The sequence below is a fragment of the Vombatus ursinus genome, unplaced genomic scaffold (genome assembly GCF_900497805.2).
Source record: "Vombatus ursinus unplaced genomic scaffold, bare-nosed wombat genome assembly UNPS02008961.1, whole genome shotgun sequence".
In the NCBI taxonomy this organism is placed as follows: Eukaryota; Metazoa; Chordata; class Mammalia; order Diprotodontia; family Vombatidae; genus Vombatus; species Vombatus ursinus.
In genome coordinates, this window is record NW_020948739.1 from 3056228 (window position 1) to 3083927 (window position 27700).

Below are 27700 nucleotides of genomic sequence, written 5' to 3' on the forward strand. Positions count from 1 at the left end.
TTTATGTAATACTTTTAAGGATTGCCAATCATTTTACACATTTTATCTGTACAACAACCCTGTGAAATAGGTGCTATTATTATTCTAGTCTTATAGATCAGGCCTACACAACTTGCAGCCGCTTGCAGCACACCAAAGGATTTCCTCTACATACAAAGAATATTTTCCTCTTCATTTTTTGAGGGCCACCCAAAATCCTTTGGCATGCTATAAGTGGGCCATAAGCGGCCTGTGGGCAAGTTGTGTAGGCCTGTTATAGATGAAGAAATTGAAACTGAGAGATAATTTGATTTGTCCAGGGTCATACAGCAGTAAGCGACTTGAGACAGGATTCACATTCAGGTAGTCCTGCTTGTAGGTACAGTGCCGTGTCCATTATACCACTACCTGTCTCACATTAAAAAATAAAGAGAGGAAAAAAAACAGCCCAGCAAAAACTAACCAACTAACTGACCATGTCTGACTATATGAGTAATGATTGTTTCATTCTTTGTATTTGTGTCCCCAGTGGCTCACACAGCCCTCTGGCATATAGTAGGTGCTTAACAAGTGGTTATTGATTGATTGATTGATTGACATGTACAATATTCCACATCTCCAGTCCCCGAATTTCTGCAGTGTGGGGAAAAGTGCATTTTCTTGGCCCTTCTCTGTGGCTAAGCTGGTTATTATAATTACATAAAATTCACTTTAATTTCATTGAGCTTTCTGAGCATGTGTCATTTCCTTGTTCTGCTTATTCACTGTACATAAGTTCATATACATATATCATTGCTTCTCTGAGTTCTTCACATTTGTTATTTTTTAGAACTTGGTGATGTCATGTTACATTCCTACATCATAATTTGTTTAGACATTCCTCAGTCGGTGGACACTCAGTTTCTAATTCTTTGTTTTTACAGAAAGTGCCATTGTGAATATTTTGTTCAGTATCGCCATGAATGCTTTAGTAGATGTGGAACCTTTCTGTCTTTGACATTCTTTGGTAATATAACTACCAATAGAATCTAAAGAGCAGGGACATTTTAGTCACTATTTTAAAAAGCATAATTTGAAATTGTTTTACAGAATGATGGTATTGATTCACAGCTCCACCAATAACGCATTATCTTACTCATCTTTTTCCAGACCCCACCCAAACATTGACTATTCCATACATCTTTTGTCCTCTTTGCCACTTTACTGGATATGAGGTAAAACCTCAGTTATTTGACTTTGATTTTCATATCTTATTACTAGTGATTTCTAGCAGTGTTACATACCACTATGAATTTGCATTTTTTTTTGAGAACTGTTCGTATCCATTGACCACTTATCTATTAGCAAATGGTCTTCGTCTTATATTAGTTTCTCTTATATCTTGGATATCAGACCTTTATCATGGATATTTGACATGCAGATTTTTTTCCTAGTCAAACATGCTTTATTTGTGGTGCATTTATGTACAAAAGCCTTTCAATTTCATATATTCATACACACACACACACACGTTTGAAATTATTTTATGTTTTGTGATTGCTTCTATTCCTTGTTTGGTTAAAATCTTTCCCTGTGGCCATAGTTGTGAAGAATACCTCATCTGGTTCTCTTATTTATATTTAAATAATTTTTTAATAATTCAGGTTGTATATCCATTTTGACCTCATTGTGGTATATGATGATAAAATGTTGAGCCAAACCTAATTTCATCCAAACAACTTTCCAGTTTTCTCATCATCTGTGTTGGTCAGATAGTTCTCTCAAGTAATTTGTATCTCTAGTTTTATGAAACATTGGGCTGTTTTTAAGCAGTGATAAAAATTTTTGATGATTGCTGCTTTATAATGCAGCGTGTCCCAAAAAGTCTCAGTTAACAACCTATGTATTTTGAGTTCGGGAAGTGCTATTCCCTTTTTTGTTTCTAGCTTTTTTCTCTCCATTAAATTCTTTTTGGCTTTACTTACTTTCCTTGAGATTCTAGACCTTTTATTTCTCCAAATGAGTTTTTTATATATTATGCAGGTATATAAAGAAAATATCCCCTTGGTTGTAGAGTGTTTTCTAATTTTATTTATGTAAATCTCTAGGGTACTTTGGAAGTTGTATTTTGTTCTTTAAATTAAACTTGATCTTTATTATTGCTCCTGAATTTTGTTATTGATGTATAGAAATGCTAATTGATTTTATGAATTTATATTGTATCCTGCTACTTTACTGAAACTCTTCATTGTTTTTATTAGTTTCTTTTGTTGTTTTCTGTGCTGTCCATCATGTCACAAGCAGATAAGGATAATTTTGTCTCCTCTTTACCTTTGCTTGTGCATTCGGTTTCTTTATTTTTTCTTTTTTGTTTGTGCAAAGTTTTCTATTGTGAGATTTCATTACAAAATTGTATTTCATGTATGGTATATAAGATAATACTTTTTGAAGAACTTCATCAGATGAGAGAAAACAGTGATCAAGAGACGAGTCAGTGGATGTGCTGGTGGTCAAGTGCCATTGTGACATCTTCCCTTGGCCTCAGAATGGTTTTTGATGTTAAAAGTACCAACCATTAATTATTAGTTCACAGATATTTGGCAGGTTTCAGCCAGTTTAAAATGACATTTTTCATAGTCATGCAAACAGTGCCTTTTATTTGTGGTCTATTTGAAATAACATTCAAGTTATATGTTAATACAGTCTTTTAAATATATTATATTCCTAGAGATTGAATCTTAAATCAGTTCTGCTGAAAACCTGACCATGACTACAGATGGTTAATATATATGGTATTTTCCTTGTCTATTGAGATGTTGATAGAAATTCTCAAATGACCAGATGTCTGCAGTGAACAATATTTAGGTAATTATTTAACCAGGAGGCAAACTGTGAAAAGGGAGAACTCCCTGAACGTGGTTGGATGGGAAGGACAGGAGTCACGGCAGTCATTCGTGAGACTTAACAGTGTCCTTTCAGCCACCTCTTTCTTAACTTGTATTCCTGATCACATTAGTATGGTTCCTATTTGTCTCTGAGGCCATAAATACTGAAGGTTTTAGCCTACTAACATTCTTAGGGGTCAGTTTTTTTTGTTTTTGTTCGTTTGTTTGTGTGTTTTTGACGGGAAAGCCAATGCTAGTAAAATTTTTGGATCCTCATTGGGAGGTTCACAGGATAAACTGATACTTCCCCTGGCAGTAAGTTGCTAACTGCAAAGCCAAGTTCTTCTCTAATTCATTTTTAAGTTGTCTGTAGTGTTTTTCTTACAAACAGCTCAAGAAATTTTACCAGTAATAAATGATTACCAATCCCTCATTCTTTTAAAACCCCTCCCCCAGCCCCCACATTTTGTCTTAAATGATTTTAATCATTTGGTAGCTGCATAGTCTTGAGACTGCTGGTATTTTATGTATGAATTAGGCAGTATCAGAGTCAGAAAAGAGATCCACTATAGAGTCTTTTTCTTCCACATTGAGAGGCATTAGTTGACAGATTTAAAGCATGCTTTTCAAGTCTGAGGTAGTCTTTCAGCTGGTGTCAAAGGTAAGATCTGCCAAGACCTTCTGTGGTTTGAACTGCAGTCATTTAGAATGAATAGGGTCTTTTGTTAAGGCAGAGAGCTTCTATTTACACTGTCAGCTTGTACCTCCTGCCACTCTAATCAGTGATGTCACTTATTGTTGTGATGCAGACTTTTGTTAGCCATACTTAGCTCATAAATGAGAGAAGAAAGAGGAATATTAAATATATCATTACAACCAACTCCTGATAATCTGGATATTTTTTGTTTTAAGGGAAATGAGGACAACTTGCTTCTGGCCTTAGAGGTAGAATCTCAGGCATAGTTATTAAGAACAGATGATATGTAACTTTAAGTAAATCCTAAACTTGCTTCTCTGGCGTGTTTGGGAAACAGGATTTTGCAATGAGTTACGTAATTCTGTAAAGGAATTGCCAACCGTGTATGACAACCATTTTACTTACTGGGCTCACTGTTCATTTCATATTCACAATTCTGGGCTTATGTAGTCAGTCTCACTTTGTATGTATTTACTGCAAAGTTTAGCATTTACTCATTTGATAAAATATAATAGTGCATACTTGTATGACACTTGACAAGGTATTTTCCCCATAAACAGTGCTAAAAAGCAGGTAGCACAGCATAATTTCCATTTTGCAGATTAACAGAAGAGATGAAAGAGAGGTAGAGTGACTTTCTAACAGTTAACATGTGGCTGATCATGTGAGACTAGACCTTGGACCCATCTCTCTTGCTTCCAGAAAATACAGGGGTGATCCACCCTGGTTTTTTGGATGAGTCGTATCACATTGGAAGTATATTGCTGGCCTGCTAAAGAATCAGAGAGGATTTCTGATGTTGAAGTTAATAAACAGGGACACCTTTACTTTTTATTGCAAATCATTGCTTTTTGCATTGATCCAGTTGTCTGAAAAGCCACTTCTTTGTAACTTCAGTCAGTGAGCTTTGCTAAACATTGAAAGAAGTGCTTTAAAATGATAGTTGCTTAAACATTTCAGGTCCAGGGAGTCACTAAGAATTTGTAAATGTCTCCACTTAACTGTGCTGAAATTGTGTGGGAGAATAATGCATTTAGACTAACCACTGACAAAATACTTCAAAAAGGGAGGGTTAGATTTTTTTAGAGCAGGTGAGATTTAGCAAGTTTTTGAGTTAAGAGAAGGACTTAGCTTAGTACAGAGTTCAAGTTGTGGTTTATCCCCAGCACAGTCCAGGTAGGCACTCTTGCATCTTTGACATGTCTAAGAGTCTGGTTTTAGGGTTTAGTATAGCCATGTAAATGGGTTGACAAAAAACATGTTTATGGTGAATGTCAGTTTGTTATTGGGTTGTGGAATTATTAATAGCAGGTATGATGGTGGATTGTTCCCATCTACAGGTAACTTGGAACATAGAGATGCTTACGGTAAATGTTTATTGCTTATGATGAATTATACAAATGTTATTGTAGTTTGCCATTCTTGTGTTAATTGTGAAGTCATTTTTCTCAGTCATGTCTGACTCTTTGTGACTTTATTTGGAGTTTTCTTGGCAAAGATACTGGAGTAGTTTGCTAGTAAGTGTGAGGCTAAACTTGAAGATCCTCCTCACTCCAGGGTACTCTATCCAGTGTACCACCTAGCTGCCATTCTTATGAGAAGACAAATACTTGGTTATTTAAAGTTTATATAGCACTTTGATTTCTTAAAGTAAGCTACCTCCTCAGTCTCTGCTTGATCCTCTTCCTTTACTTATCACCTTCTCTTCATCCCAGAATTTTACTTTTTTCTTTCCTTAACTACCCTCTTATCGTTGATGTTTTGACATGGGATGTAAAGAAGATCTTTTAGAGATTCGCACATCATGGTTAGGAAGCTAGTTTTCTGACTTCATAGTTTTTTTTCAGGGATAAATGCAGTTGTGAGAATTTTTTTTTAGTTTCTTGGAAAATAGATAATTTGTAATACTATTATAGGTAGGGTATCATTTTTATAAATGACATTTCCATTTCTCAACTAAGATCTTGATCATGTGAGTCCTTGATAGATCCTGGACCTGTGATTTCATTGAGAAACTTTCTCTACCAGTGGAGGCTGGCACCTTCTTTGCAATTCATAGTTTTAGAAAGTTGCCTAGGTCCTGAGGGCACTTGGCCAGAGTCACACAGGTAATATGTGTCAGAACTGAAACTTAAATCCTGGTCTTCCTGGCTCCTTAGACCAGCTTTCTTTCCACTATGCCTTGCTGCCTTATTTTAATATTGTAAATGTTTTTTAATTTGTATTTTTTTGCAGTGTATTTATCTGCTGCTATTTTACAGTCTTTTTTTATTTGATAATTAGTGTGTCACTTTTGGTACTGATGGCTTTTCTAAGAAATCAAATTACCGTGGAAGAGTACAAGACTGAGTTCCTATAATTTTACTGCCAAGTCCTCATAATAGGGTAGCATCAAATGAGAAGGTGGAAGGAGGGACTACAAGATAGTTGAAAGCTAACAAGCAAGTTTAGGGTAGCGATCTCAAATCTTGATAGGGCAGTAATTGGGAAAGTATTAAAGGCTGATTTGTACATTAGGGCAAGAGCTGTTTGGGTCCAACAGAATGGAAATGAGGGGTGGGTTAGAAACTTAGAGGATCCCAACTTGGAGAGAAGGAAGGGGGAACAAGAATGTATTAAACACCTAGTATATGTCAGCCACTGTACTAATTGCCTTACACATATCTATTTGGTCCTCAAACAACAACCTTGGGAGGTAGGTTCTAGTATTTATTATCCCCATTTTTTAGTTGAGGAAACTGGGGCAGACAGAGGCTCACTGACTTGTTCATAGGCACACAGCTTGTAAGTGTTTGAGGGTGGATTTGAACTTGAGTCTTCTTGACTCCAGGCCCAGCTCTTCATTGCATGACCTAATTGCAAAGAGAGGCATTTCTTTGCAGCACAGTTTGGACTTCATGGGCTGGAAAATAAGAAGTCTTTTTCCTGAAGATTAGTGTCTTGCAGGGACAGACTGCAGACAGAACTGTCACAGCATACTGTGAATTACTTAGTGGATGTATTGCCATCTTATCTATGATGGGGGAATTCATAACCCAAAGAACTTTTGAGGTATTACCACAGTTACCACCCTAATAAATGTTAGCAGATTAATAGTAACAACTCAAGTCTTTGCATCTACCTCAGGAGCAAGCAGTCAGGCACTTGGATCTGGTCTAAGTCAGGAATGCTAAGAAATCCAAACCAATTTCTAAGGTGTCATATTTTATTAACAGTAGTTTAAAGTTTAAATATAAGCGAAGAAACAAATGGAAACCAACAAACTACTCCCCTACTCCAGCAGTTTATAATTTGTTGATACAATGTATTACAAACATTCACCTTACCTGAACCAAAAAAGAGACAAGGAAATATCATCTTCCTGTTGATATGTTAACAACAAAAATATTTTGATGTAGTCAAGTTTGTTAACAATAGTGTCTCTCTCTCTCTCTCTCTCTCTCTCTCTCTCTCTCTCTCTCTCTCTCGATATATATCATATTACATATTTTCTACTTTCTTTAAAGCTATTAAAAAACCCAGTGAAATAGTCTTAATTTGCCTAGAGATCATATCTCTACCCAATTTCAGTGTCCTAGGAATAAGTTAACACTTTATTTTCCTTTCAGTTAAAGAAAAATAAGAAGAAATCAAAGTCAGAGGTTAAAGCAGTGCAGAACAGTTCACGCCATGATGGAAAGGAAGTTGATGAAGGTACCTGAGCAGGGAAGGGAACACAGTCATCTATTTTTCTGAGTTGTATTTGTTTAATGATGTATCGTCTAACTCCTCTTTTCATACCTTTGTATCTTATTATACAAATTTGTGACTTTACTAATATACACTTTTATAATTGGAATTTGTGAAACATTGAAATCTTGCCAGTGATTTCTCTTAGTGAAAAAACCTGTCATGCTCCTTGGAGGGAGCATTCTGAGGTTTAACTGAATACCTTAAACAGTTAGATGTACCTACTTAGTCTTTGATTCTTAAAGATCAGTGTTTTCCCCTAAAAACCTCCCATCTTGTTAGAGGACTTAGAGTGCCCTTATTTAGGAGCCCCCTTTATTGTCATCTGAAAAACATAACTCCAGTATGTTTTTATATGACACTGTTAGGCTCTGTCCCCAACAAGGTAAAGACACAAGATATTTTCTCTCATCCCTCAGCTTCTATGAGACATCGGTGATAAGTTTGACAGATTATCTGGAGGAAAGCATGAGGATAGCTGGTGTCACCCATGTAGTTCATTGCCAGAGAAAATGTTAGATCAGACTCTTATCTCATGTAATCAGCATTGTTCTGATTTTTATTCTACAACCTAAATTTGTCATGATGCCCTGTTCCATTTGTTTTGTTTCTGTTTTTTTTTTTCAACGCCACCCTTTTGGTTTGTCCTTACTAAATACCTTTTTTTTTCTCCCTGGGGCTATGTCAGGAGCCTGGGAAACTAAAGTCAGTAACAGAGAGAAACGGCAGCAGCGTAAGCGCGACAAGGTGCAGCCTGATACTGGTCCCTTGGATCCAGCTGTCTCGGGGATAGAAAGTGCCTATACAGTAACCACTGAGCAGCTTATTACAGCTTCGTTTCCCGTTGGTTCCAGGAAGAATAAAGGTACTTAGTGGAGCATAAGAGGGACACATCAAAGATGAACTCCTATTCTGAGCTACGACATAGCATCATGAGTTCAGAACCCGACAATCACGGCATTTGTATAATGAACCATGATTTAGCTAATACTAGCAACATTATATACAATACCTTTAAAAATAAGGCCCAGCAAAGCAAAAACTGCATAGCCTTAACTAAAACTCATAGCCTAAGAGGAGAAAAAGAAACAGCCTGCTTCCCTCATCTGTATTTCCTTTGCCCCTAAAATAAAGTATACTTTCTGTCATCCTCATTTGTCATCATGATGTAGACATTTAGTACATTGAAGCGTTTTGTCAACAGCTTGCGTGTTTAGTGTCTTCCTTGAACAGTCTGAAGCAAGCATTTCTGGAGAAGTGTAGATCCTGAGGTCCTTGAATCCTACTTTAAAAGAATGTTTACAACATCAGCTGTTAGGTCATTTGAGTATTTTGCAGATGTTAAAGTGATAGAACTAAAAGGAACCTTGAGAAATCATTTGGACTAGTTCTATGCCACTGAGTATGCTCAAATTATCTAGTTATCTGGAAGTTCTACATATATTGCTATCATTTTCATCCAGGACAGGCTCAGAGTGATCATGTTAAGTTTGCTTTAGTCTTTGAGTTGTCTTTTCCTTGGCCTCATCATTGTCTTCACTTGCTTCCTTCTCTTTCGCTTTGCTGCCTGTATGCTTAGTGGAATTTATCAGCATAATGCAGCAGTGACTCATTTTTGTTGAATTTCCCCAGTTTCACTCCTTAGTAATTTTTAGTTCATATCCCTTTTTCACTGTCATATGCATGCCTTTTTGTCAGCCTCTTCAGTATGATCCTGTAAATGCTGTTTTGGGAAGAGAAGAATACATTGTGATTTATGTTCTTAGGTATCAAAGAACAAATGTCTAGGAACTCCAAATTGTCTTCTTCCCTCCCCTTACCCCCCTAAGTTTCCTGGTCCCAAAAGTAGTATAGCCATTTCCCAAGTCACAATGTTGCTTCTGCTGGGATGATTGAAAAGGTATCTGAAATAGCTCAAAATATAATCGAATTTTTAGACTTAGAGATCTTAGACCTTAGAGATTATATAATCCATTTTACAGATGAGAAAACTAAAACTAAGCTGTTACCACCTAAGATCACATAGCTAATTAGCAGCAGAACTAGATCTCCAGACTCCCAATCTCATTAGTACTTTTCAGTGATTTACTTCTGTCATCATCTTATTATTTAGCAAAGATTAGCTCTCGTGTTCTCAGTAATAGAAAAAAGAGGGGAGAGAGTCAAAAAGAAAGGAATCAGCATAAATTTCTAATTTTAGAAAATTTTGCTTATAAAATGGTAAAGTTGAATACAGTTCCAGTGACCCAGTTCTTTAGTTTTCATTTCACAAATCTTTAGTCACATTATAGAATTTCCTTTCAAAGCATAATCTTAAGTTTAGGCATTTAAGTACTTCTCAAACCTTTTATTGATTCTTTATTAATTAATGGTGTAATTAAGAAAGCTCAGTTCCCTAAAAGTAGACATGAAATATCTTTGGTGTACACCTGACTTTCCATTCTGATCAAACCTAAACAAAAGAAGAGTAACTCATTATAGCTGTTCAGTAGAATTGAAATCATGTTGTTTCTAAGTGAATTTGACCTATATAGTTCCCTGCTTAATGTTATATGAAATTTATTTCTGTTTCAACCAGGTGATTCTCTTCTCAGTGTTCAAGGTAGCAACTTTAAGTCTGGAAAAGGAGATCTCACCCTTCAGGGTAAGGAGTTAGGCAATCAAGCATTTTTAATGAGTCCCAAAAGTATTTTGGGTTAATACTTGCACATAGGGATTAAAAGGCTTCTCTCCTTCCCTCTGTCCACCCCACAATGTTAATAAAAAGTAAATAAAACCAGTACTCTTTAACTTTAGAAACAAGTATTACTTTCAGGTTTCCACAACTGACATTTGTGCTTTAAGGTTTGCAGTACCCTTTCATACATTCTTGCTTCAGCCTTGTGAGATAGCTGCTATAGCTATTATCCACATTTTACAAAGGAGGAAACCATAGAAGGCCTAGAGAAATTAAAAGGACTTGCCAGTGGTCATAGAGCTAAATATCAACTTTAGGATTTTGAACCTAGGTCTTCCTGACCCCGATTCTGATGCTCTATATGCTATACTACTCTATCTCCAAAAAAAATTGAATTTATTGCAGTCTGTAAAACTTTTGAGACAGCATTTTCAGGTGTCATCTTCATATCTAACTACCATTATCATCTAACTGACATTCATATGCATGAATATATCAGGAGAGGAGAGAAATGCAATATTGATGTAGAATATAAGTTTCTTAGGGGCAGGATTTGTATGCATATCCCCAGCACCTGGCACAATAACAACAAAAACAATAATATTTTTAAAGTTTGTACTTTATATCTCTTATCTCATTTGGTCTGCACAACAACTCTGTGAGGTAGATGCTGTTATCTCCATTTTACAGATGAGCAAACTAAGACTGAAAGAGGTTAAATGACTTGCCCAGAGTCATACAACTAGTTTATATGTAAAGTAGGAACTTGGGTTTTTTGAAATCCAAGTCCAGCACTCTGTCCACTATGCAACTTTGCTGCCAGAATAATTGTCAATTAACAAATGCTTATAGATTTAGTCATTAATTGATTGTAAGAACCCTCATGTTCTCATTCAGGTTTATCATATCTAAATATGTCAATGTATGTGGTATATAATACTTCCTTTAATGTCATAATGCTACTGAAGAATTAGATTGCACTAGTTTGACAAAGTATTTCAAATTCCATGCCAGAATCCATAGAATCTCAAAGCCAAAGTGACCTCAGGTCCTATCTAGTTCAACTTGTACTCAAGCATCCTCTTCAGGCAGCTTTTTCCACTTTTGGGTAGATCTAATTGTTAGAAAATGTTGCCTTAAATTTGTTTTTCCGTAACTTTCACCCATTGCTCTGTTTCTTCAGGATTGAATGAAAACCCTACTGTAAATGGAGGCAGCTGGAATGAAAAGTCAATAAAAATCCCTTCACAGATCAGTGCAGGTGAGGAGAAATGGACATCTGTGTCATCTGCTTCAGCTGGAAAGAGGAAGATTGAGCCATCTATTTGGGGTCAGGATACTGGAGATACTAGTGCAAATGGAAAAGACTGGGGTGTGTCCCTGGTGGGAAGGACCTGGGGTGAACGTTCATTATTCCCTGGCACTGGTAAGAGCTACTAAATCATGTTAATTCAATTTACTAACTTTGTGTAACTGGAAAATTTGGGATTTTCCAGCCTTTAAAAAATCCTCAGGTAGTAAAATAATATTGTATAACAATAAAATCTCACCCAAGGAATTGTGTGCAAAGATTTTCAAGAAATTTCTAATAGAAATTCAGTATATATAATACAGAAAGAAATTATAGTCTTATGTAAGTGTCAGCATTTAGTAGCCTCAGCAAAACATTTACAACACATTTTGCCATTCTTAATTTTTTAAAGATAAACTAGTGAGGAGCTTTTTGTCTGAGTTCCACTAAAAAAAAAATCCTTCATTTCATGGTCATATGAAATAAAAAAAAATTTGGGGAATTCACTTAGTTTATTTGTTTACTTTTTAGAAAGCATAAAATGTGCTTTTAAAATCAAAAACAAAAATAAGGAGTATGAAATTTCATTAAATCCAGTATTCACAGGATTCATTATTTCAATCTGGGTGCTTCCTCTAGAACCTAGATTAATACTCCTGGTGAAGAACTGTCCGGTTATGAAATTCCTTAGACTTACCTCGGTTTGTCTGGAATAGCTAGTCTTCTGCTTTTTGAGCTTTTTTAGGGTTAGGATATACAGTATGGCTTTGAGGTTGAGGACCAAAAGGAAGGGACAAGGACAGGAAAATTATCTTGTCTGATGAAGGCACCTAAAGGCAAAGATCTCATTCATTTGCCAATATGGCAGAGAACTGCGGAGTTGGTGCAGAATAAAGAGCCTTTAGGGTTTTTTTTTAACGATAATTGAAATGGTGTTCTAGTATTAGAATTTCCTGTAAAATTTTAATTTTCACTTAGCATTTGGGAACATGAGTGTTCTTAAAATCCCACATCGGTGTTTTTGACATCCCGCTTCTTCATTTTCTTCATTCCTCATAGAAGAATCTCAGCTGCTTGCTCTGCAAAGTGGCATGGGGATCATCAGTAAACAATTAATATTTATTAAGTGCCTACTTCGTGTCAGGTGCTGTGCTGAGATGAGGGAGCAGAGGATACTCAGAACATAGTGGATTATCATTTTAAAATGTTCCTTAAAATCAGTAGGTATAAAATAAAATAGGATTTTTCTCAGAATGTTGGAGTACATGTTTATGGCTTGAAATTATCTTTTAAAAAAAATTGTCATTTCAAATCTGTGCACATATTAACATTGCCACTACAGATTGAAAAGTTCTAAGTAACCTTTGTTTTGACAGCTTCTTGCTCTGGTAACGTGGATAGGAGGGTAAATAATTCGACTGAGCAGAATTCTGCTCCCTTTCCATCTCTGGCACTCACCACTGCAGTTTCTGGTATGTGAAATCAATTTAAACTGTGTTTGAAACAAATTAAATTTTATCTTTTTTTGTAAATACATTTCATTTTAAATTTCTTGGAATTTTTGGAAGGAAGTACTGTCATCAACATTAAGTTACTCTGTAAGGTAATAGTAATATGTTTCAGAATAGTGGCCCTTTTCTTCTCTGTGAGAGAGGTCCTGTCTAGAGTTAGGAACCAAGGCAGATGTTTTCATCTTATGTGAGCCCAAAAGTGTTAGTGGTTGCCTTTCTCTTTACCCATCCCCCACTGCCACCAGGAATTAAAAACCTTTTTCTTTCTTTGAAAGAAACCACACCAATTAAGTCTCAAGCCCCTCCCCCCTAAAAACCAAAAGAAAGGAAGAAATTATTGTGAAAAAACTTCATTATAAAATTGTTTTTTAATTTTTTTGCGTTCGTTTTCTCACTTAAGGGTCTACCGCTGAGGTTTCTCAGTCTACTGCTTCTGATTTTCAGTGGGATGTAAGCCGTAATCAACCCCATATCGATGATGAATGGTCTGGGTTAAGTATGTCCTTTTAAAAATTACAACAAAGCTTTTTCTCAGCAGCTTGCTTTTAAATAACCTTACTATTTTGTGTCTTTGCCTCTAATTTTATACCTTTTCAACTTTAGTTCAAAAGAATTTAATGTCAAATGCCCTACTTGAAAACTGATTAATATAATGCCATACTTAAACTAACTCCATACTTGAAATGATGTTTAAACACAAATTGCTGTTTCTATTCTAAAGCTACCCTGGGAAATCAAGGGCAAAATGATTGCCTTAAGTTTTTGCTGTTAAATCTCAGTGTAGCATGATCAAGGACATAAAATATGGAGTGGCTTTGAATTTTTAGACTCTAGAGTCAGCAAGTTTTTGCACCCAATGAAAGAAATTGTTATATAGCACCTTGTTTTACAAAGCATTTTCCTTGCAAACAGCCCTGTAGCTGTACTGTTTTGAAGGTGAGGATTGAAGATTGAAATCTTGCAAATGCTTAAGTAACTTGAACAAACTCATATACTATGGTGGGGCCAGATCTGAAAAGGACTTTTCCACTAAGCCTTTACTGTCCCAATAATTCTCAATGATATTATAGAAAGCTTTATAGAAAGGCCACATAAAAAGGCAAGAGTGTCAGAAAAGGCCAAAGGAAAGTGAAGAACACTGCTACTTTTTTCTTCATGTTGCAATTATCTCCTAACTCATTTATAAATCCTAAGCTCCCTTTGAATCCTGTGGTCCCTACCTGGTATGTAGCAGCTATGTGAGAGTCCTGGTTTATTTGGGAGTGTTCATAAATTAGTTAACCAAATGATCCCACAATGTGACACACAGTAGCAGAAGCAAACCTGACCACATTAACAGAAGCACAGCACCTAGAACCCTGACTTCAGATATTGCCCATCCCAGTATAGGGAGCCAGGGCAGATCCTTAGGTTCCGAGTCTGCCATACTCCAAATCTTGATTATTTGTGTCCCTTAGCCAGTAACAACCATCACTGCCTCCAACTCCTGCTTCCTTTTCTTCTTTTTGGGTGTGTGCAATTTTTCTAGGGTTAATTTGTAGGGCTAAAGGTAAGCATACTGGGTGACACAGTCTTAATTATCTGTCCTTTTATTTCACAAGGTTCATAATTTCATCATTGTGGATTCTCTCTACACTCAGTGCAGATCTCAACATTTCTAGACCTTAATACTAAACAAATTATTTGCTTTTATCCAAAACTTAGATCCCTTGATGGCCATCTTCCTTTTGATGAGCCTTACTGAACTGAGCTGGATGACAGGCTATGCAGTGTGCCAGGTCCTTACTCACAGCCTTTCCATGTTTCTAGAAATTGTCTCACATCATCTCAGCTGTATAGACTACCAAAATAAAAGTCCAAAGGGGTACCTCTCATCCATGTTTGCCCAGATCTACAAAGCCTTACAAGGGGCTCCTTTATTAAATTTGATCATTGATATTTCCATCATTTAAAAACCTTCAGATAGATATTCATTGTTGTTTATTGTAAGGCCATGCCATTTTTAGCTCCTTTTTCAACTGAGAAGAGCCCATTAAATTGTTAATTTTTCTTTTCTCCATTTAATTTTGGGTTTTCAAACACTTCCTTTAAATCATCCCAGCCCCCAAGAATGAATTACTCTCCTAATCCCTAAAGTTGAAAGAATGAAACTTTATCAGTAAATAGCTCTCATAACCCCTGCATGTGGACATTTTTAAAAAGAATGAAAAGTTCCTCATTTCCTTTATGATCCAGGGTCACATGCCCAGTGGCTAAAGCCAAGAAGTTTACGTTACACAAAAGATCAAGTTAAGTAGAATCCCTTTCCCAGGATCCTCTAGGCTTTTCATGTTAGCATTCCCTACCCTATAATACAGCAGAAACTATGAGCTTTTTTGAGAATCATTCTGTAATCCCCTAGGGTTGTGTTTCCCACTAACCAGGCCATCCAACAGACCAAGATTATTGTCCCCAATAGAGAAGTAGTTAAAAAGGCAAGTAGATGATTGAGTGTTGAATTCCATGTATGTCTTATCCATCTTTCAGTGTAATTTTGTAGTATAAAATGTAGTGTAAAATGCAATTATGTTCTATAGTCACATTAAGGACAATGTTTTAGATACTTTTTTCTGTAGTAATTTAGTCATGTTGAATGTCCTTTTCAAAATTTGCGTAGGAAGAAACTGAGGACCAGAAACTTCTAAGAATGTTACTTTAATTTTTATGGCATATAATTTTAATATGTCCATGTTGTGATCTATAAAGATAGTTAATTGTAGGGGAGTCATTATACTTGGTTATTTTGTATCTCAGGTGGATAAAATAAAATTGTTGAATGAGGCTTTTATTTTTTGTGAAATAGAGTGTCTTTCAAAGGTGTAGTAACGTATTTGACTTCTAGAAGATGAGGGAGGATTGGAGTAAATGACCTCTGAGATACCTTCCATTTCTAGATCTATGATATTAGACTTTTAGATGTATAAGGATTTCTTCCATTTTTTTAATGGAAACTATGAGGAGTTTGAAATTCATAAGTGTTTATTGGAAATGTGTTCTGTACATCTCTTTGTGTATCTATCACTTGAAGGCCCCTCCCAATTCACAGGTTTCCTAGAGACAGCTACTCCAAGTTCAAGGTCCTCTGGCCTGCATACACAAAAATCCTAGCTAGTGAACCCTTATTGATGTATTTTTCTTTACTAGCCAGCCAGAAGAAGCAGTTAGTTCAAAGCCATGTCATTTAATGAAGTGGTATAATAAGAAAAGTAGCAGTAAAGCATTTCTTCCTTAAACTTGGAAGTTTTCCTACAAATGCACATGCCAATAAGAAAAAATAGGTACATATAAGAAACATTTATGGAAGGGTACATGTAGGAAATTCATGTGGCTGGGATATATTAATGGTCATACACCCACAAAGATGTAGGTGATCAAGCAATAAGATCAAAAGATCAAATCATACTTAAGCTGTAAGACTGCTTAGTTGATTCTGATAGGGAGGTCACTGTGCTTTCCATTGGTTCTATGCCTGCCAGATTCTGTTCCACTAAATCCATGGTCTACAACTGAACATTGATTTGCTGCTTTTGGCCTCAGTTATAAATGTTTACCTAGCTTTTCCTCCTGAATATGTTCTTTTAGTTGAAAAGCCAAAGGAAAAAGGAAAAGTTGTGGACCATCAAACAACACTAGCAGGGAACCTTTTGACTTTTATGGAGTGACTCGTCTTATTATGTCACTAGTCTTTGATAAGGGACAGCCACGTAGTGAGGTGAATAGAGCACTGGGCTTGGGAGTTAGGAAGACTCATCTTCTTGAGTTCAAATTTGGCCCCAGACACGTAGTAGCTGTGTGACCCTGGGCAAGTCACTTAACCCTATTTGCCTCACTTTCCTCATCTGTAAAATGAGCTGGAGAAAGAAATTCCAAACCACTCCAATATCTATGCCAAGAAAACTCCAAATGAGGTCAGACAAAACTGACTGAACATCTTCAATAAGAGATTCTCAGGCTCTAACCAGGGGTGGGAAACCTGCTGCCTTGAGGCCACGTTTGGCCCTTTAGGTGCTCAAGTGCCACTTATTGACTGAATCTAAACTTCACAGAACAAATCCCCTTAATAAAAGGATTTGTTCTGTAAAACTTGGACTTGAGGCTACAGGCTCTTTAAAACACAGAACAAAGACACTCCTAGTTAAGTAACTGGTTATTTACCTCAGGCTTAAGTCTCATTTTCTTTGGACTAAACTTGTCATTTTGCCTGGGCAGGGATTGGGGGCGGGGTGTGGAGTGGATAAAGGTTCAACCTTGTTGGCAACCTCACTGGTACTTGGGATGAGCATTACCTCCTGATCTTAATCTCTAAAGACTGGACTATATTTTTAAATTACACATATAAGGGCTATTCACTAAAAATAATTACTCCTAGACTTCAGGGTTTTCCCCAGTTTTTTCAATTCTTAGCCTCTGAGGTTCTTACTTTTGGATTTATTGGGGAGTGGGGAGAGACATGGAGATAGATAAAGCTAAGAAAGAAAGTTATTGTCACCTCCTGTCTTTTCATGTGTAGATATGGATAGCAAAACATTTAGTTTTTTTATAGGAGAACTGATTTTAAGATCTCCCAGGTAAGGCCATTTGCCTTTCTCTTTTCCGAAAACCCTTATTTTCCCCCATTGACTTATTCCTGGTTATCATTTGTTCTTGTTAACATTATAGAAACCTGGTATTTTAGTGCTATAAAGGAAACTAGAAATAAGTTTTCCTGTTGACATTTCTAACCCCACAATTATGTATATTGTTAATTTAGTTGGAGAGATAGTACTCACCTGATTTCTTCTCTCTTTACTCTTCCTTAACTTTTAAGTTTCAGACCAAGTGACAAATTATTTTATATTTCAATTGTGATATTAGAGCAGTGGATTTAGGTAAAAGATTATTTATTGTTCAAGTCTTATCTTTACTAGCTGTATGGGCTTGTACAAAGTCACTTAAACTTTCTAAGCTTTGGTTTCTTGTCTGTAAAATAGGTATAATAATTGCATTATGTGACTCATAAAGTAAGGATTGTTTGTTCTATAATAACTTTCAAAAAAGTTGACTTAGACTAAAAATGATATATTACTAATGGGAATCAAGATACATCTGAAATTTGATTTGAGGGTAGGGGGAGATCAGTCTGCCATCTTGAAACTAAATGGTCATCATTCAAAATGTTCTCAAATTAATATCTATAATTTTAAAGAAATTTTAATAAAATCAGATGGGTAGACAGAATAGGGAATATTCTGAGTAGGATCTCCAGAACCCCTAGTTTGTGAGCAAGGAATTATGGCTACCTTAGGTCTCTCCCAGCTCTGAGCCAGTCTTTACATCAGACACCGAAGCAGTTTTCCTAAAGTGTGTCTACTCAACAAAAGTCCTTATTTGGCATTTAAAATAACCCTTTATATTCTGGCCCCTTCTTACTTTCCTAGTTTTGAGTACTGTTTTTTTGTTGTTGTTTCTTGTTTTTTACATTTTACTCCCCCCTGCCCCATACATGTTTTGATCTAGCTATTGACCTACTCTTTACTAGTACCCCTAGCTGCTGTAGTCTTTCCATGAGATTTCCTTCATCTATTCTATATGACTGTTATATTCTATATATATCATATTCTATATGACATATTCTTGCTGTTTCCCATATTATTTTTGTACTCTCAGATAATCCACTGAACTGGTTTTTGTTAAATTCCTTGAGGACGGGAATTATTTTTTCCTTCTTTCTGTCTTCAACATTTAGCAAATAGTGAGCACTTCATAATTGCTTGTCTTTTGTAATGTTGTTTAAAGAGAGTTGCTTATTTGGATTGGGTGAAAAGGGGATTTTATTTCTTCAGGTTAACTAGGAATGGCACCATGAGTGTAGAGTTTTAATAGCTTCACTTAAGTGAAGGAAGGTAGAGGAATAGTGAAGTTCATTCTAGACATGAGGCAAAGGAATTCTGGAGGTGGCACACAAACGGTTGTAGAATTTCGCAATAGGACTTCTTCCATACTGCAAGGATCTCTGATTCTATTAGTATTTGTTAACTGGTCCTCTCAGCACAGATTATATTCCTTGGTAGATAGCCTTCAGGAGTCATTTTATCCAGAAAATTATTCATGTGCCCTATGTCAGTCTATTGAACAAACAGGTTGAAGGGGAACCTTTAGTGGAGAAAGATGGGAGTGGGTGAGGTATTAGAAGAAGATAAAACAGATTGGAAAGAAGTTATGTTTACTTGATAGGAAACTATTCAAAGTGAAGCTTTAGAAGGAAGATTAGGTAGTTAAAAAGACAGTTCTATTAGGGAATCCATGGACTCATAAAAAGGAACTTGGCAGAAAAAAGTTGGTTGAAATAATTAAGGCCGGAAATCACCAAGTTCTAGAACCTACCTTGGTAGATATTGTAATAATAGGAAGGGGGAAATTCAGGAAATAAAAAGGAAAATGGGAATACTGAATGACTAAGTAGTAGAATAACTTGGCTTAAGTTATATACCTAGAAAACCAGTTCAGTGGATTATGTGAGAGTACAAAAATAAGGTTTTGCTAGCATGCTGTTTTGAAAGGTGCTGTGGTATAGAATTGGCCTTGGAATCAGGAAAAACTGAATTTCTAAGTCCCATCTCTGATACCTGCAGGCTTTGTAACCCTCACTAATTAGGCTCTCAGTGTCCCAAGAAATAAGTTACAAACTCTTGCTCATCTGCTTTAGTAACAGGAGTTTTCTCATTGAGAGTCACATGTCCCAGTGAAATGACAGGTTCAACTAATTCCTTCTGACCTTTTACGGAAGTAAGGGATGTATGTAGGGGGGTGGGACCTTTTTACCCCATTATGAAGTTATTGCTAAACAATCATTGTAACTATGGGACAGAAGCCTTGTGAAAGCTGGAGTGTTTTGCTATTATTTTTAAAATAGGAAGAGTAGGCATTTATATGGTGCTTTCATTTTATAGATGGACTTTCTTCTGCTGATCCCAGCTCTGATTGGAATGCTCCAGCTGAAGAGTGGGGGAATTGGGTAGATGAAGAGAAGTCTTCATTTCTGAAATCCCAGGAGTTGGTCCATGATGAGAAAGTAAGTAAACAATTTATTAATTTATTTGTTTTTGTTCCTTTAATTAAACTTCACATTTACCAAGAAAAGGGGTTTGCTGTTGTATTTTTTATCATTTCATAATCCAGTAGGAGGCGATTATAGCATTAATCCACATTTTCAGTGCTTTCTATCCATAACTTTTGAAGCATAGGGAGGGACACAAGACTTTACTTCCATATGCTAACTGAGGTACCTGAGTTACATTACAGCTTTTTAATAAATACAGGAAATGGACCAGAAGATTGCTCTAATATTCTATAATTCATTGAGGAGTGTGTGCTCCATCCGGTGGTAGAGATTGTGGACTATCCACACTTGGTCATTCTGTCTAGTTCTTGTTCATAATCTACCAGAATATCTCTCCATCACACTGTAGGCTTTTCTTTAGGTCTTTTAACATTCCATGGGTCTAAGCGTTAGACCCAGGTGGTCTGTAAGTTATCCTTTGCTGTTGCTACATGCAGGCTCCACATCCATTTCTGGTCAGACATTTCCTGGATGATAGCTTTTATGCCACTTCCTCAGCACATCTTCATTGACAATGTGCTATGCTATACTCTACCAATCATACATCTCTCCATTGCCTTATACATATTTTTTATTCTTATAGATATTAGGGAGCTATTCCATTTCCTGACTCCAGGCATTTTCACTGGCTGTTCCTCCATGTCTGAAATTCTCTTCCTCTTCACCCTCACTTCCTGGCTTCCTTGGTTTCCTTTAGGTTGCAGCTTCAATTCCTCCTCTACAAGAAGCTTTTCCCAGTCCGCCTCAATACTAGTGTCTTTTGTCTGGAATACAGCCTCTCTGTACATAGTTTGCATGTTTTCTCCTCCATTACACTGTGAGCTTCTTGAGAGTAGGGGCTGTTTTTTGCCTTTCTTTCCTTCTCCAGTATGTATAGCCCTGTGCCTAGAATGTATGTAGGCACTTATAAAATGTTTAATGACTGACTATTATTGTTGTGGTGTCTCCTGAATTGTAGCCATATTGCTTCATCAGATAACATGCATTTGTGTTCAAAAAGATGAGTTTTGTTTCAGGATTGTGGGAAGGAAATGTTATACAATTTCCATAATGCATTCCAATTTGTACTTTGCTTCTTCTTAAATATTGGGCCCATACAGAGTCCGTCTGTTTGCCTGTCTGCGATAGACTCACTCATCAAACTGTATATCTACTTATACCTTATAGTCTGAACATAGACAGTATTCATCCATTTGGCTTTTCTTATATGGATTGTTAGAATGATTTCTTTTGTGTGACTGTGATCTCATTTTGGAGGTTCTCTAGTATCCTGAGGCTTGATGCAGTCAATGCAGTATCTCCATCAAACAGCATCCGGAGGCCCTCGCCACCTTTACCTAATCTCTCTTTCAATTTAGATTTTGCATAGGACACATATAGAGAATGAACCCAAGGGAGTTAAATCTAAGATAGTGAGATAGGAGCACTAGCAGTTGGGAGGATCAGGTAAGGTTTCATGTATCAATGAGTGAATAAAATATGTCAAAGCACTGGGGATACAAATAGAAAAATAAGACAGTCCTTGCTCTCAAGGAGCTTATCTTCTAATGAGTGGGATAACACATGCAAGGTTTCAGCTGCAAGTCAGATGGAAAAGCCCATGGGCCTTAGTATACAGCAACAAATCAAATGGTGATTTCCACTGACAGTGATGACATTTTCTGTGGAATCATTTAACAAGGTGAAGGATTTTCGTGGCAAAAATTTTTTTTTTTTGGTTCTTCAGTAGCTGTAGTACCTGTAGGAGTAGTTGCCCACCCACATCTCCACAGGGATTGCTTCCCAGGGTAACGGCTGAGGAAGTTGGGCTGGAAGCATTAATATTCCCTCTGTTTTTGTTCAAGTTATCTTCATCAGGGTCAAAGTGGTAGTAGTTGGTTAGCTCAACCTGGCACATATGCTGCCTCCTGTCTTTCGCTTAGGGTGCTTTGCCGCTTCAGCTAGGCTGGCTAACCTGAAAATATAGAAGGTGGTGTTTGAGTTGCATCTTGAAGGAAGTTAGGAATTTCATGAGGCAGAGCTAAGGAGGGAAGGTATTCCAAACTTAAGGGATGTCCAGCACAAAGGCATGGAGACCCAAGATAGAGTGCTTTGTGAGGAATGGAGAAGGCTTGTTTGACCGGACTGTGGAGTGGAGGAAAGGGAGTAAGACAGGGGAAAGATAGATTGGGACCAGGTGATGAGGGACTTTAGAATTTCTATTTTATCATAGATAAATAGGGAGCTACTGGAGTTTGTGGCCAGATCTGTACTTAAGAGAAATTACTTAGGTAACTGGTGGACAAATTGGAGAACTGAGGAACTTGAGTCAGGGAAACCTATTGTAAAGCCATTGTTTTTGTTGTTGTTTTGTTTTTAAATGCTTAGTTGACTGCACATGGAGGTGGGGAGAGGAGTAGCATGTGCACCTCTGTGCCGCCCCCAACCTCTATGCCCTCCCCCCATTTGATTGGTCTTTATTTTTTGGTAGTAAAGTTACGAGCTCCCCTCTTCTCTGCCATATTCCTCAAATGAAAAAAGAAAAGGAATTCTTGTGGTTAACAGTCAAAACAAATTCAAACATTTGCTACATTTAAAAATATCTTATTCTGTACCTTGAGTCCATCACACTACTGTCAGAAGATAGCAGTAGCATGCATCATCACTAACACTTTGGAATTGGACTTTGTCACGGTATTGATTATTTCTTAATTCTTTCAGAGTTGTTTCCTTTACAGTGTTTTTATTTTATACATTTTTCTTGTGACTGTGTTCACTTCACTATGTGTCGGTTCCTATAAGTCTTCCCCGGTATCTCTGAAACTCACTTTTTTCTTATGGCACAATGATAATGTATTATATTAATATATAATAATTTATTCAACTGTTACTCAATTATTGTTCCACCTCTCCCATAGTTCCCATTATATGCCATTGCAAAAAGAACCACTGTTAATATTTTTATACATGGGGTTTTTTTTTATCTTTCTTTGATATCTTTAGAATATAGGCTTAGTAGTTCAGTGATTTGGGGGGCTTAGTTCTATTGTTTTTCAGAATGTACTATCTGTGCATCAGTGTGCCTTTTTTAATTGTAACCCCTCCAACAATGAGCCTGTTATTTGAATAAAGTTTTGCAACTCCTGTGCTACACTGTTTCTTCTCCTTCCAGTCCTTTCCTCCAGACCTCTCAAATTCCTTTCCCATTTTATTTCATTTCTAGCATTTTAAAATTCTGGCATTTTTAATTCTATGAAATCCAGTAAATCTTGGAACAATTCTGTAATTTTCCTGGGGCATTCATTTGCAGATGATGTGAAGTTATTTTCTTTTGAGTTTCTATCTTGAGCGTTTTCTTGCATTTCCTCATTTTTCCAGCTTTACTTTTTAAATCTGTATTCAGGGTCAGAAGGGCATAACTACCAGCTTCAGGTGCCCTACCTTAGATTCTGGTCTGTGCTCCAATCTCCCTGGCCCTCACTTGCACCTGGTTCCTGAGCTGAAACGCTTCCGTGAACTGTGCTCCTAGGCTAGGCTGTTTTGTCCGGACCCCTTCCCTAGTTCTCATAGGCTTCTGGTTATCTCTTTGTGTGGACCTGGGTTGGCAAAGTGCACTTACCATTGTTTCTCCTTTAATTTCTCAATAGTTAATTGATGCCATGATTTTTTAATGTTTTTTCTGGAGTAGTTGTGAAAGAGCTGAGCTGACCTGTGGCTTACTATGCCATGTTGAGGGAGAGTCTCTTAAAGGCCACTCTAATAATCTAGGTGAAACCTGACAAAAACCTGAACTAAGGTGGATGTCTGTAAGTACGTAGAGAGTTAGATGGGGGAAATGTGGGCATAGAATTGGCATGATTTGTCAGTTGACGTTCATCTACCAAGTGATGAATAAGGATCTCATTTCTAAAACAAATGCTGAGAAAGTATAATCTCCATTTCTTGGAGTTTTTTAAAGTTAAATTTATTTTATTTTTAATTTATGAAATAAAACAAGTATTTCCATAATATAATATAATAAAAAGATGATTGTACATGAAACTGCAAATCTCTTATGTACAACTTGCTATTCCTTTTAAATATGTAATAAAGTTATGCAATTTTCTTTTTTTTTCCCCTCCCTACCACTTCTCCCTTGCGCTGGAGATGGCTATTATTCGATACAAATAGGTGTGTGTGTATGTAAAATTATTCTATACATGTATTTATCAGTTTTTTCTCTGGATGCAGATAGTGTTTTTATTCGTATGTCCTTTGTAGTTAATTTGGATATTTATAATAGTCAATGACTTACTCAAAGTTGTTCTTAAAACAATATTGCTATTATTGTATACAATGTTGTTCTCTTGGTTCTACTAGTTTTGCTCTTCATTATTTTGTGCAAGTCTTTCTTTTTGTAAGATCATTGAGTTTATCGTTTCTTAAAGCACAGTAGTATTCCATCACAATCATATACTGCAACTTGTTCAGCCATTCCCCAATTGATGGGCATCCCTGCAATTTTCAGTTCTTTGCCACCACAAAGATAGCTGCTATAAACATTTTAGAACTTATAGCTTCTTTCCTTTTCTTCTAATCATATTTTTAAATTTTAAACAAACCCACTCCATAACAAGACTTTGTTTATATTCTGCCTCTCCATTTATTACCTGTATTTTACAACATGGGTTATTTGTACAATTAGTTACTTTTCTTTGGGGAGTTTATTTTGTACTTTTTAGATTGCTCATGGTTTTTGCCTCTTCTTGGCTGCCTTTTGATCATTGTACAACTCAACTTAATTACAAGTAGAAAACTAAATGATAAAATTTAAATCATAAATTTTTTACTAGTTTTTTTTAAAAGTTTTCATTGATATCTTCTGTTTCTGAAATCATTATAGTTATCCCAAGTATCCTACCGACTTAGACTCAGAGTGCCTTCCCATATAAAAGCTAGCTTTTTTTTTTTTGAGAGAATTAGCTGATCAATACATTGGAAAAAGTTCAAAAACAAATGCAATGTATAACACTTGTAAAACTCCCACCTCCATAAAGAATTAGATTGGGTATATCCTCTCATCTCTTCAGTCAAATCCTACTTGATCTTTATAATTTTGTTATATTTACTTTTAATTTTTTTAATGTGATTCTTTCCATTTACATTGTTAGTTGCTGTGCATATGTTTTCTTAGCTCTGCTTATTTCACTCTGTGTCAATTCATACAGATCTTTCCTGCTTATGTATTCATCATACACATCTTTTTTTTAAATTTATTTATTATTTTAGTTTTCAACATTGACTTTTATAAGATTTTTGAGTTCTGAGAAAGCACACAATCTGATATAGGCTATACATGTATGATCATATTAAACATATTTCCACGTTAGTCATGTTGTGAAAGAAGAATCAGAACAAAAGGGAAAAACCATGAGAAAAAAAAACAGAAAACAAAAGAAAGAGAATACAGTATTCTTCAATCCATATTCAGACTCCATGGTTCTTTCTCTAGATGTAGGTAGCATTTTCCATCATGAGTCTTTTGGAATACACACATCATTTCTTACAGCACAATAATATTCTGTTACATTCATGTACCACTATTTGTTTAATGATTCCCCAATCCGTGGGCATTTACTTTGTCTCTTACCAGTCACAGAAAGTGCTGTTATAAATATTTTGATGTATATGGGGATTTTCTTATTGGTGGCTTCCTTGGGGTATACACGCAATGAAGAAGTCTGTTCAAAGAGTATGGACATTTTAATTACTTTATTTGCACAATTACAAATTTTCCAAAATAGTTTGACCATTTCACTAGTTTCACCAACAGTGAATTAGTGTACTTAACCATTCCATCATCCCTACATCATTGACTATTGCCATTTTTTGTCACCTTTGCCAATTTGCAAGGAATAAGGTGAAACCTCAGTGTTGTTTTGTTCTGCATTTCTCTCATTATTAGTGGTTTGGAACATTCTTTATATAGTTGTGGATACTTTGCAATTCTTTTGCAAATTGTTCATATTCTTTGACCACCTCTATTTTGGGAAATGGTTGTTGGTCTTAGGTAAATACCCTTCTCAGAGAAATTTGATACACATGTTCTCTCCCCCCCCCACTTCCTTTCTTATCACCTAGGTGCATTAATTTTGTTTTTACAGATTTTCAGTTTCATATTATCTATTTTATCTTTTGCATTTGCCTCTATCTCTTAAAGACTATATCTCAGACTACCCAAAATTGTGAGAGAGAAACATTCTGTTTCTCTTCTAATTTTTTTATAATATAATCTTTAATATGTCATATTTATTTAGAATGTATTGTAGAATATAGTGTAATTTGTTTGTCTAAGCCTAATTTCTGCCAAACTGCTTTCCAGTTTTCCAAGCAATATGTGTGTGTGTGGGGGGGGTGCAATTGGGGTTAAGTGACTTGCCCAGAGTCACACAGCTAATGAGTGTTATGTGTGTGAGGCTGGATTTGAATTTTGGTCCTCCTGACTCCAGGGCTGGTGTTCTATCCACTGCGCCATCAAATATTTTCTTAGGCAATTTATGTTTTCCATTTTATCAAACACTGGGTTATGAATTCTGTTGGTTCAGAGTCTCCTTCTTCTAGTCTGTCCCAGATGGTTTTGATAACTGTTGCTGAGATCAGGAAGTGCTATTCTCATTTCAGTCCTACTTGTTATCATTATTTTCCTTGATATTCTATGTCTTTGTTTTTCCAAATGACTGTTATTTTATCAAGTTGTATCAAGTACCCTTCTAGTAATTTGATTAGCATAGTGTTATCATTTTAATTATATTGGCATGGCCTAGTCATGAGAACTGAATATTTTTCAAAGTTGTACTTTATTTCTTTAAGGAATAATTGAATCTTTAAGTCTTGTATGTTTTGGTAGGTCAATCCTTAGATATTTTACACTTTTTGTAGTTATTTGGAATGGGCTTTCCCTTTCTATTAATGCTTCTTCTGTGTTTTGTGATTATGTAGAAATGCTTTTAATTTTTGAGGGCTTTTTTTGGCGCAGCAATAGGGGTTAAGTGACCTGCTCAGGGTCATAGAGCTAGTAAATGTCAAGTGTCTGAGATCGGATTTGAATTCAGCTCCTCCTGACTCCAGAGCCAGTGCTATCCATTGCGCCACCTACCTGCCTTGAGGACTTATTTTTTTTAACCTGCATTATTGTTGAAGCTACTAATTGTCTCAGTATCTTTTCTGTTTCTCTAAGATTTTTCCAAGTAAACTGTCATATCAGCAACAAGTAGCAATAGTTATTTTTTTTTCCACATTCCTGTTAAACATATCTTTACATTAGTGATGTTGTAAGAATTAGAACCAATAGGAGGAACCACCAGAAAGAGGAAACAAAACACAACAGAAGAAAAAAAAATAGCAAATAGTATACTTCAGTCTGCATTCAGACTCTATAGTTTTTTCTTTGGATATGGATAGCATTTTCCATCATGAAACCTTTGGAAATGTCTTAGATCCTTGTATTGCTGAGAAAGGTTAAGTCTATCAATATTAGTCATCACACAACGTGGCTGTTACTGTGTACAGTGTTCTTCTGGTTCTGCTCATTTCACTCAGCATCAGACCATACAGGTTTTTCCGAAGTCAGCCTCTTCATCATTTCTTTTTTCTTTTTTAAAATAGGAGTTTTCTTTAACTGCAACTTATTTTCCAGTTTTCTTTTCTTTTGGGGGGGGGCAGTGAGGCAGTCAGGGTTAAGTGACTTGCCCAGGGTCACACAGCTAGTGTCAAGTGTCTGAGGTCGGATTTGAAGTCAGGTCCTCCTGACTTCAGGGCCGGTGCTCTATCCACTGTACCACCTAGCTGCCCCTTGT

The 27700-nt window shown here is 36.2% G+C and overlaps 1 protein-coding gene across 3 annotated transcripts in view; it reads left to right on the forward strand.

Moving 5' to 3' along the window:
• Window positions 1–27700, forward strand: part of MTDH (metadherin) — a 64945-nt gene that overhangs the window by 26454 nt on the left and 10791 nt on the right. Inside the window, exons 3-9 of one of the 3 annotated variants that reach the window (XM_027849937.1) lie at window positions 7149–7233; window positions 7958–8134; window positions 9848–9913; window positions 11130–11207; window positions 12614–12709; window positions 13149–13244; window positions 19717–19838. In XM_027849937.1, coding sequence (XP_027705738.1) covers window positions 7149–7233; window positions 7958–8134; window positions 9848–9913; window positions 11130–11207; window positions 12614–12709; window positions 13149–13244; window positions 19717–19838 — 720 coding nt within the window. Of the gene's footprint in view, window positions 1–7148; window positions 7234–7957; window positions 8135–9847; window positions 9914–11129; window positions 11373–12613; window positions 12710–13148; window positions 13245–19716; window positions 19839–27700 lie in introns of all 3 variants that reach the window. The other 2 variants (XM_027849935.1, XM_027849936.1) reach the window with 2 other exon arrangements.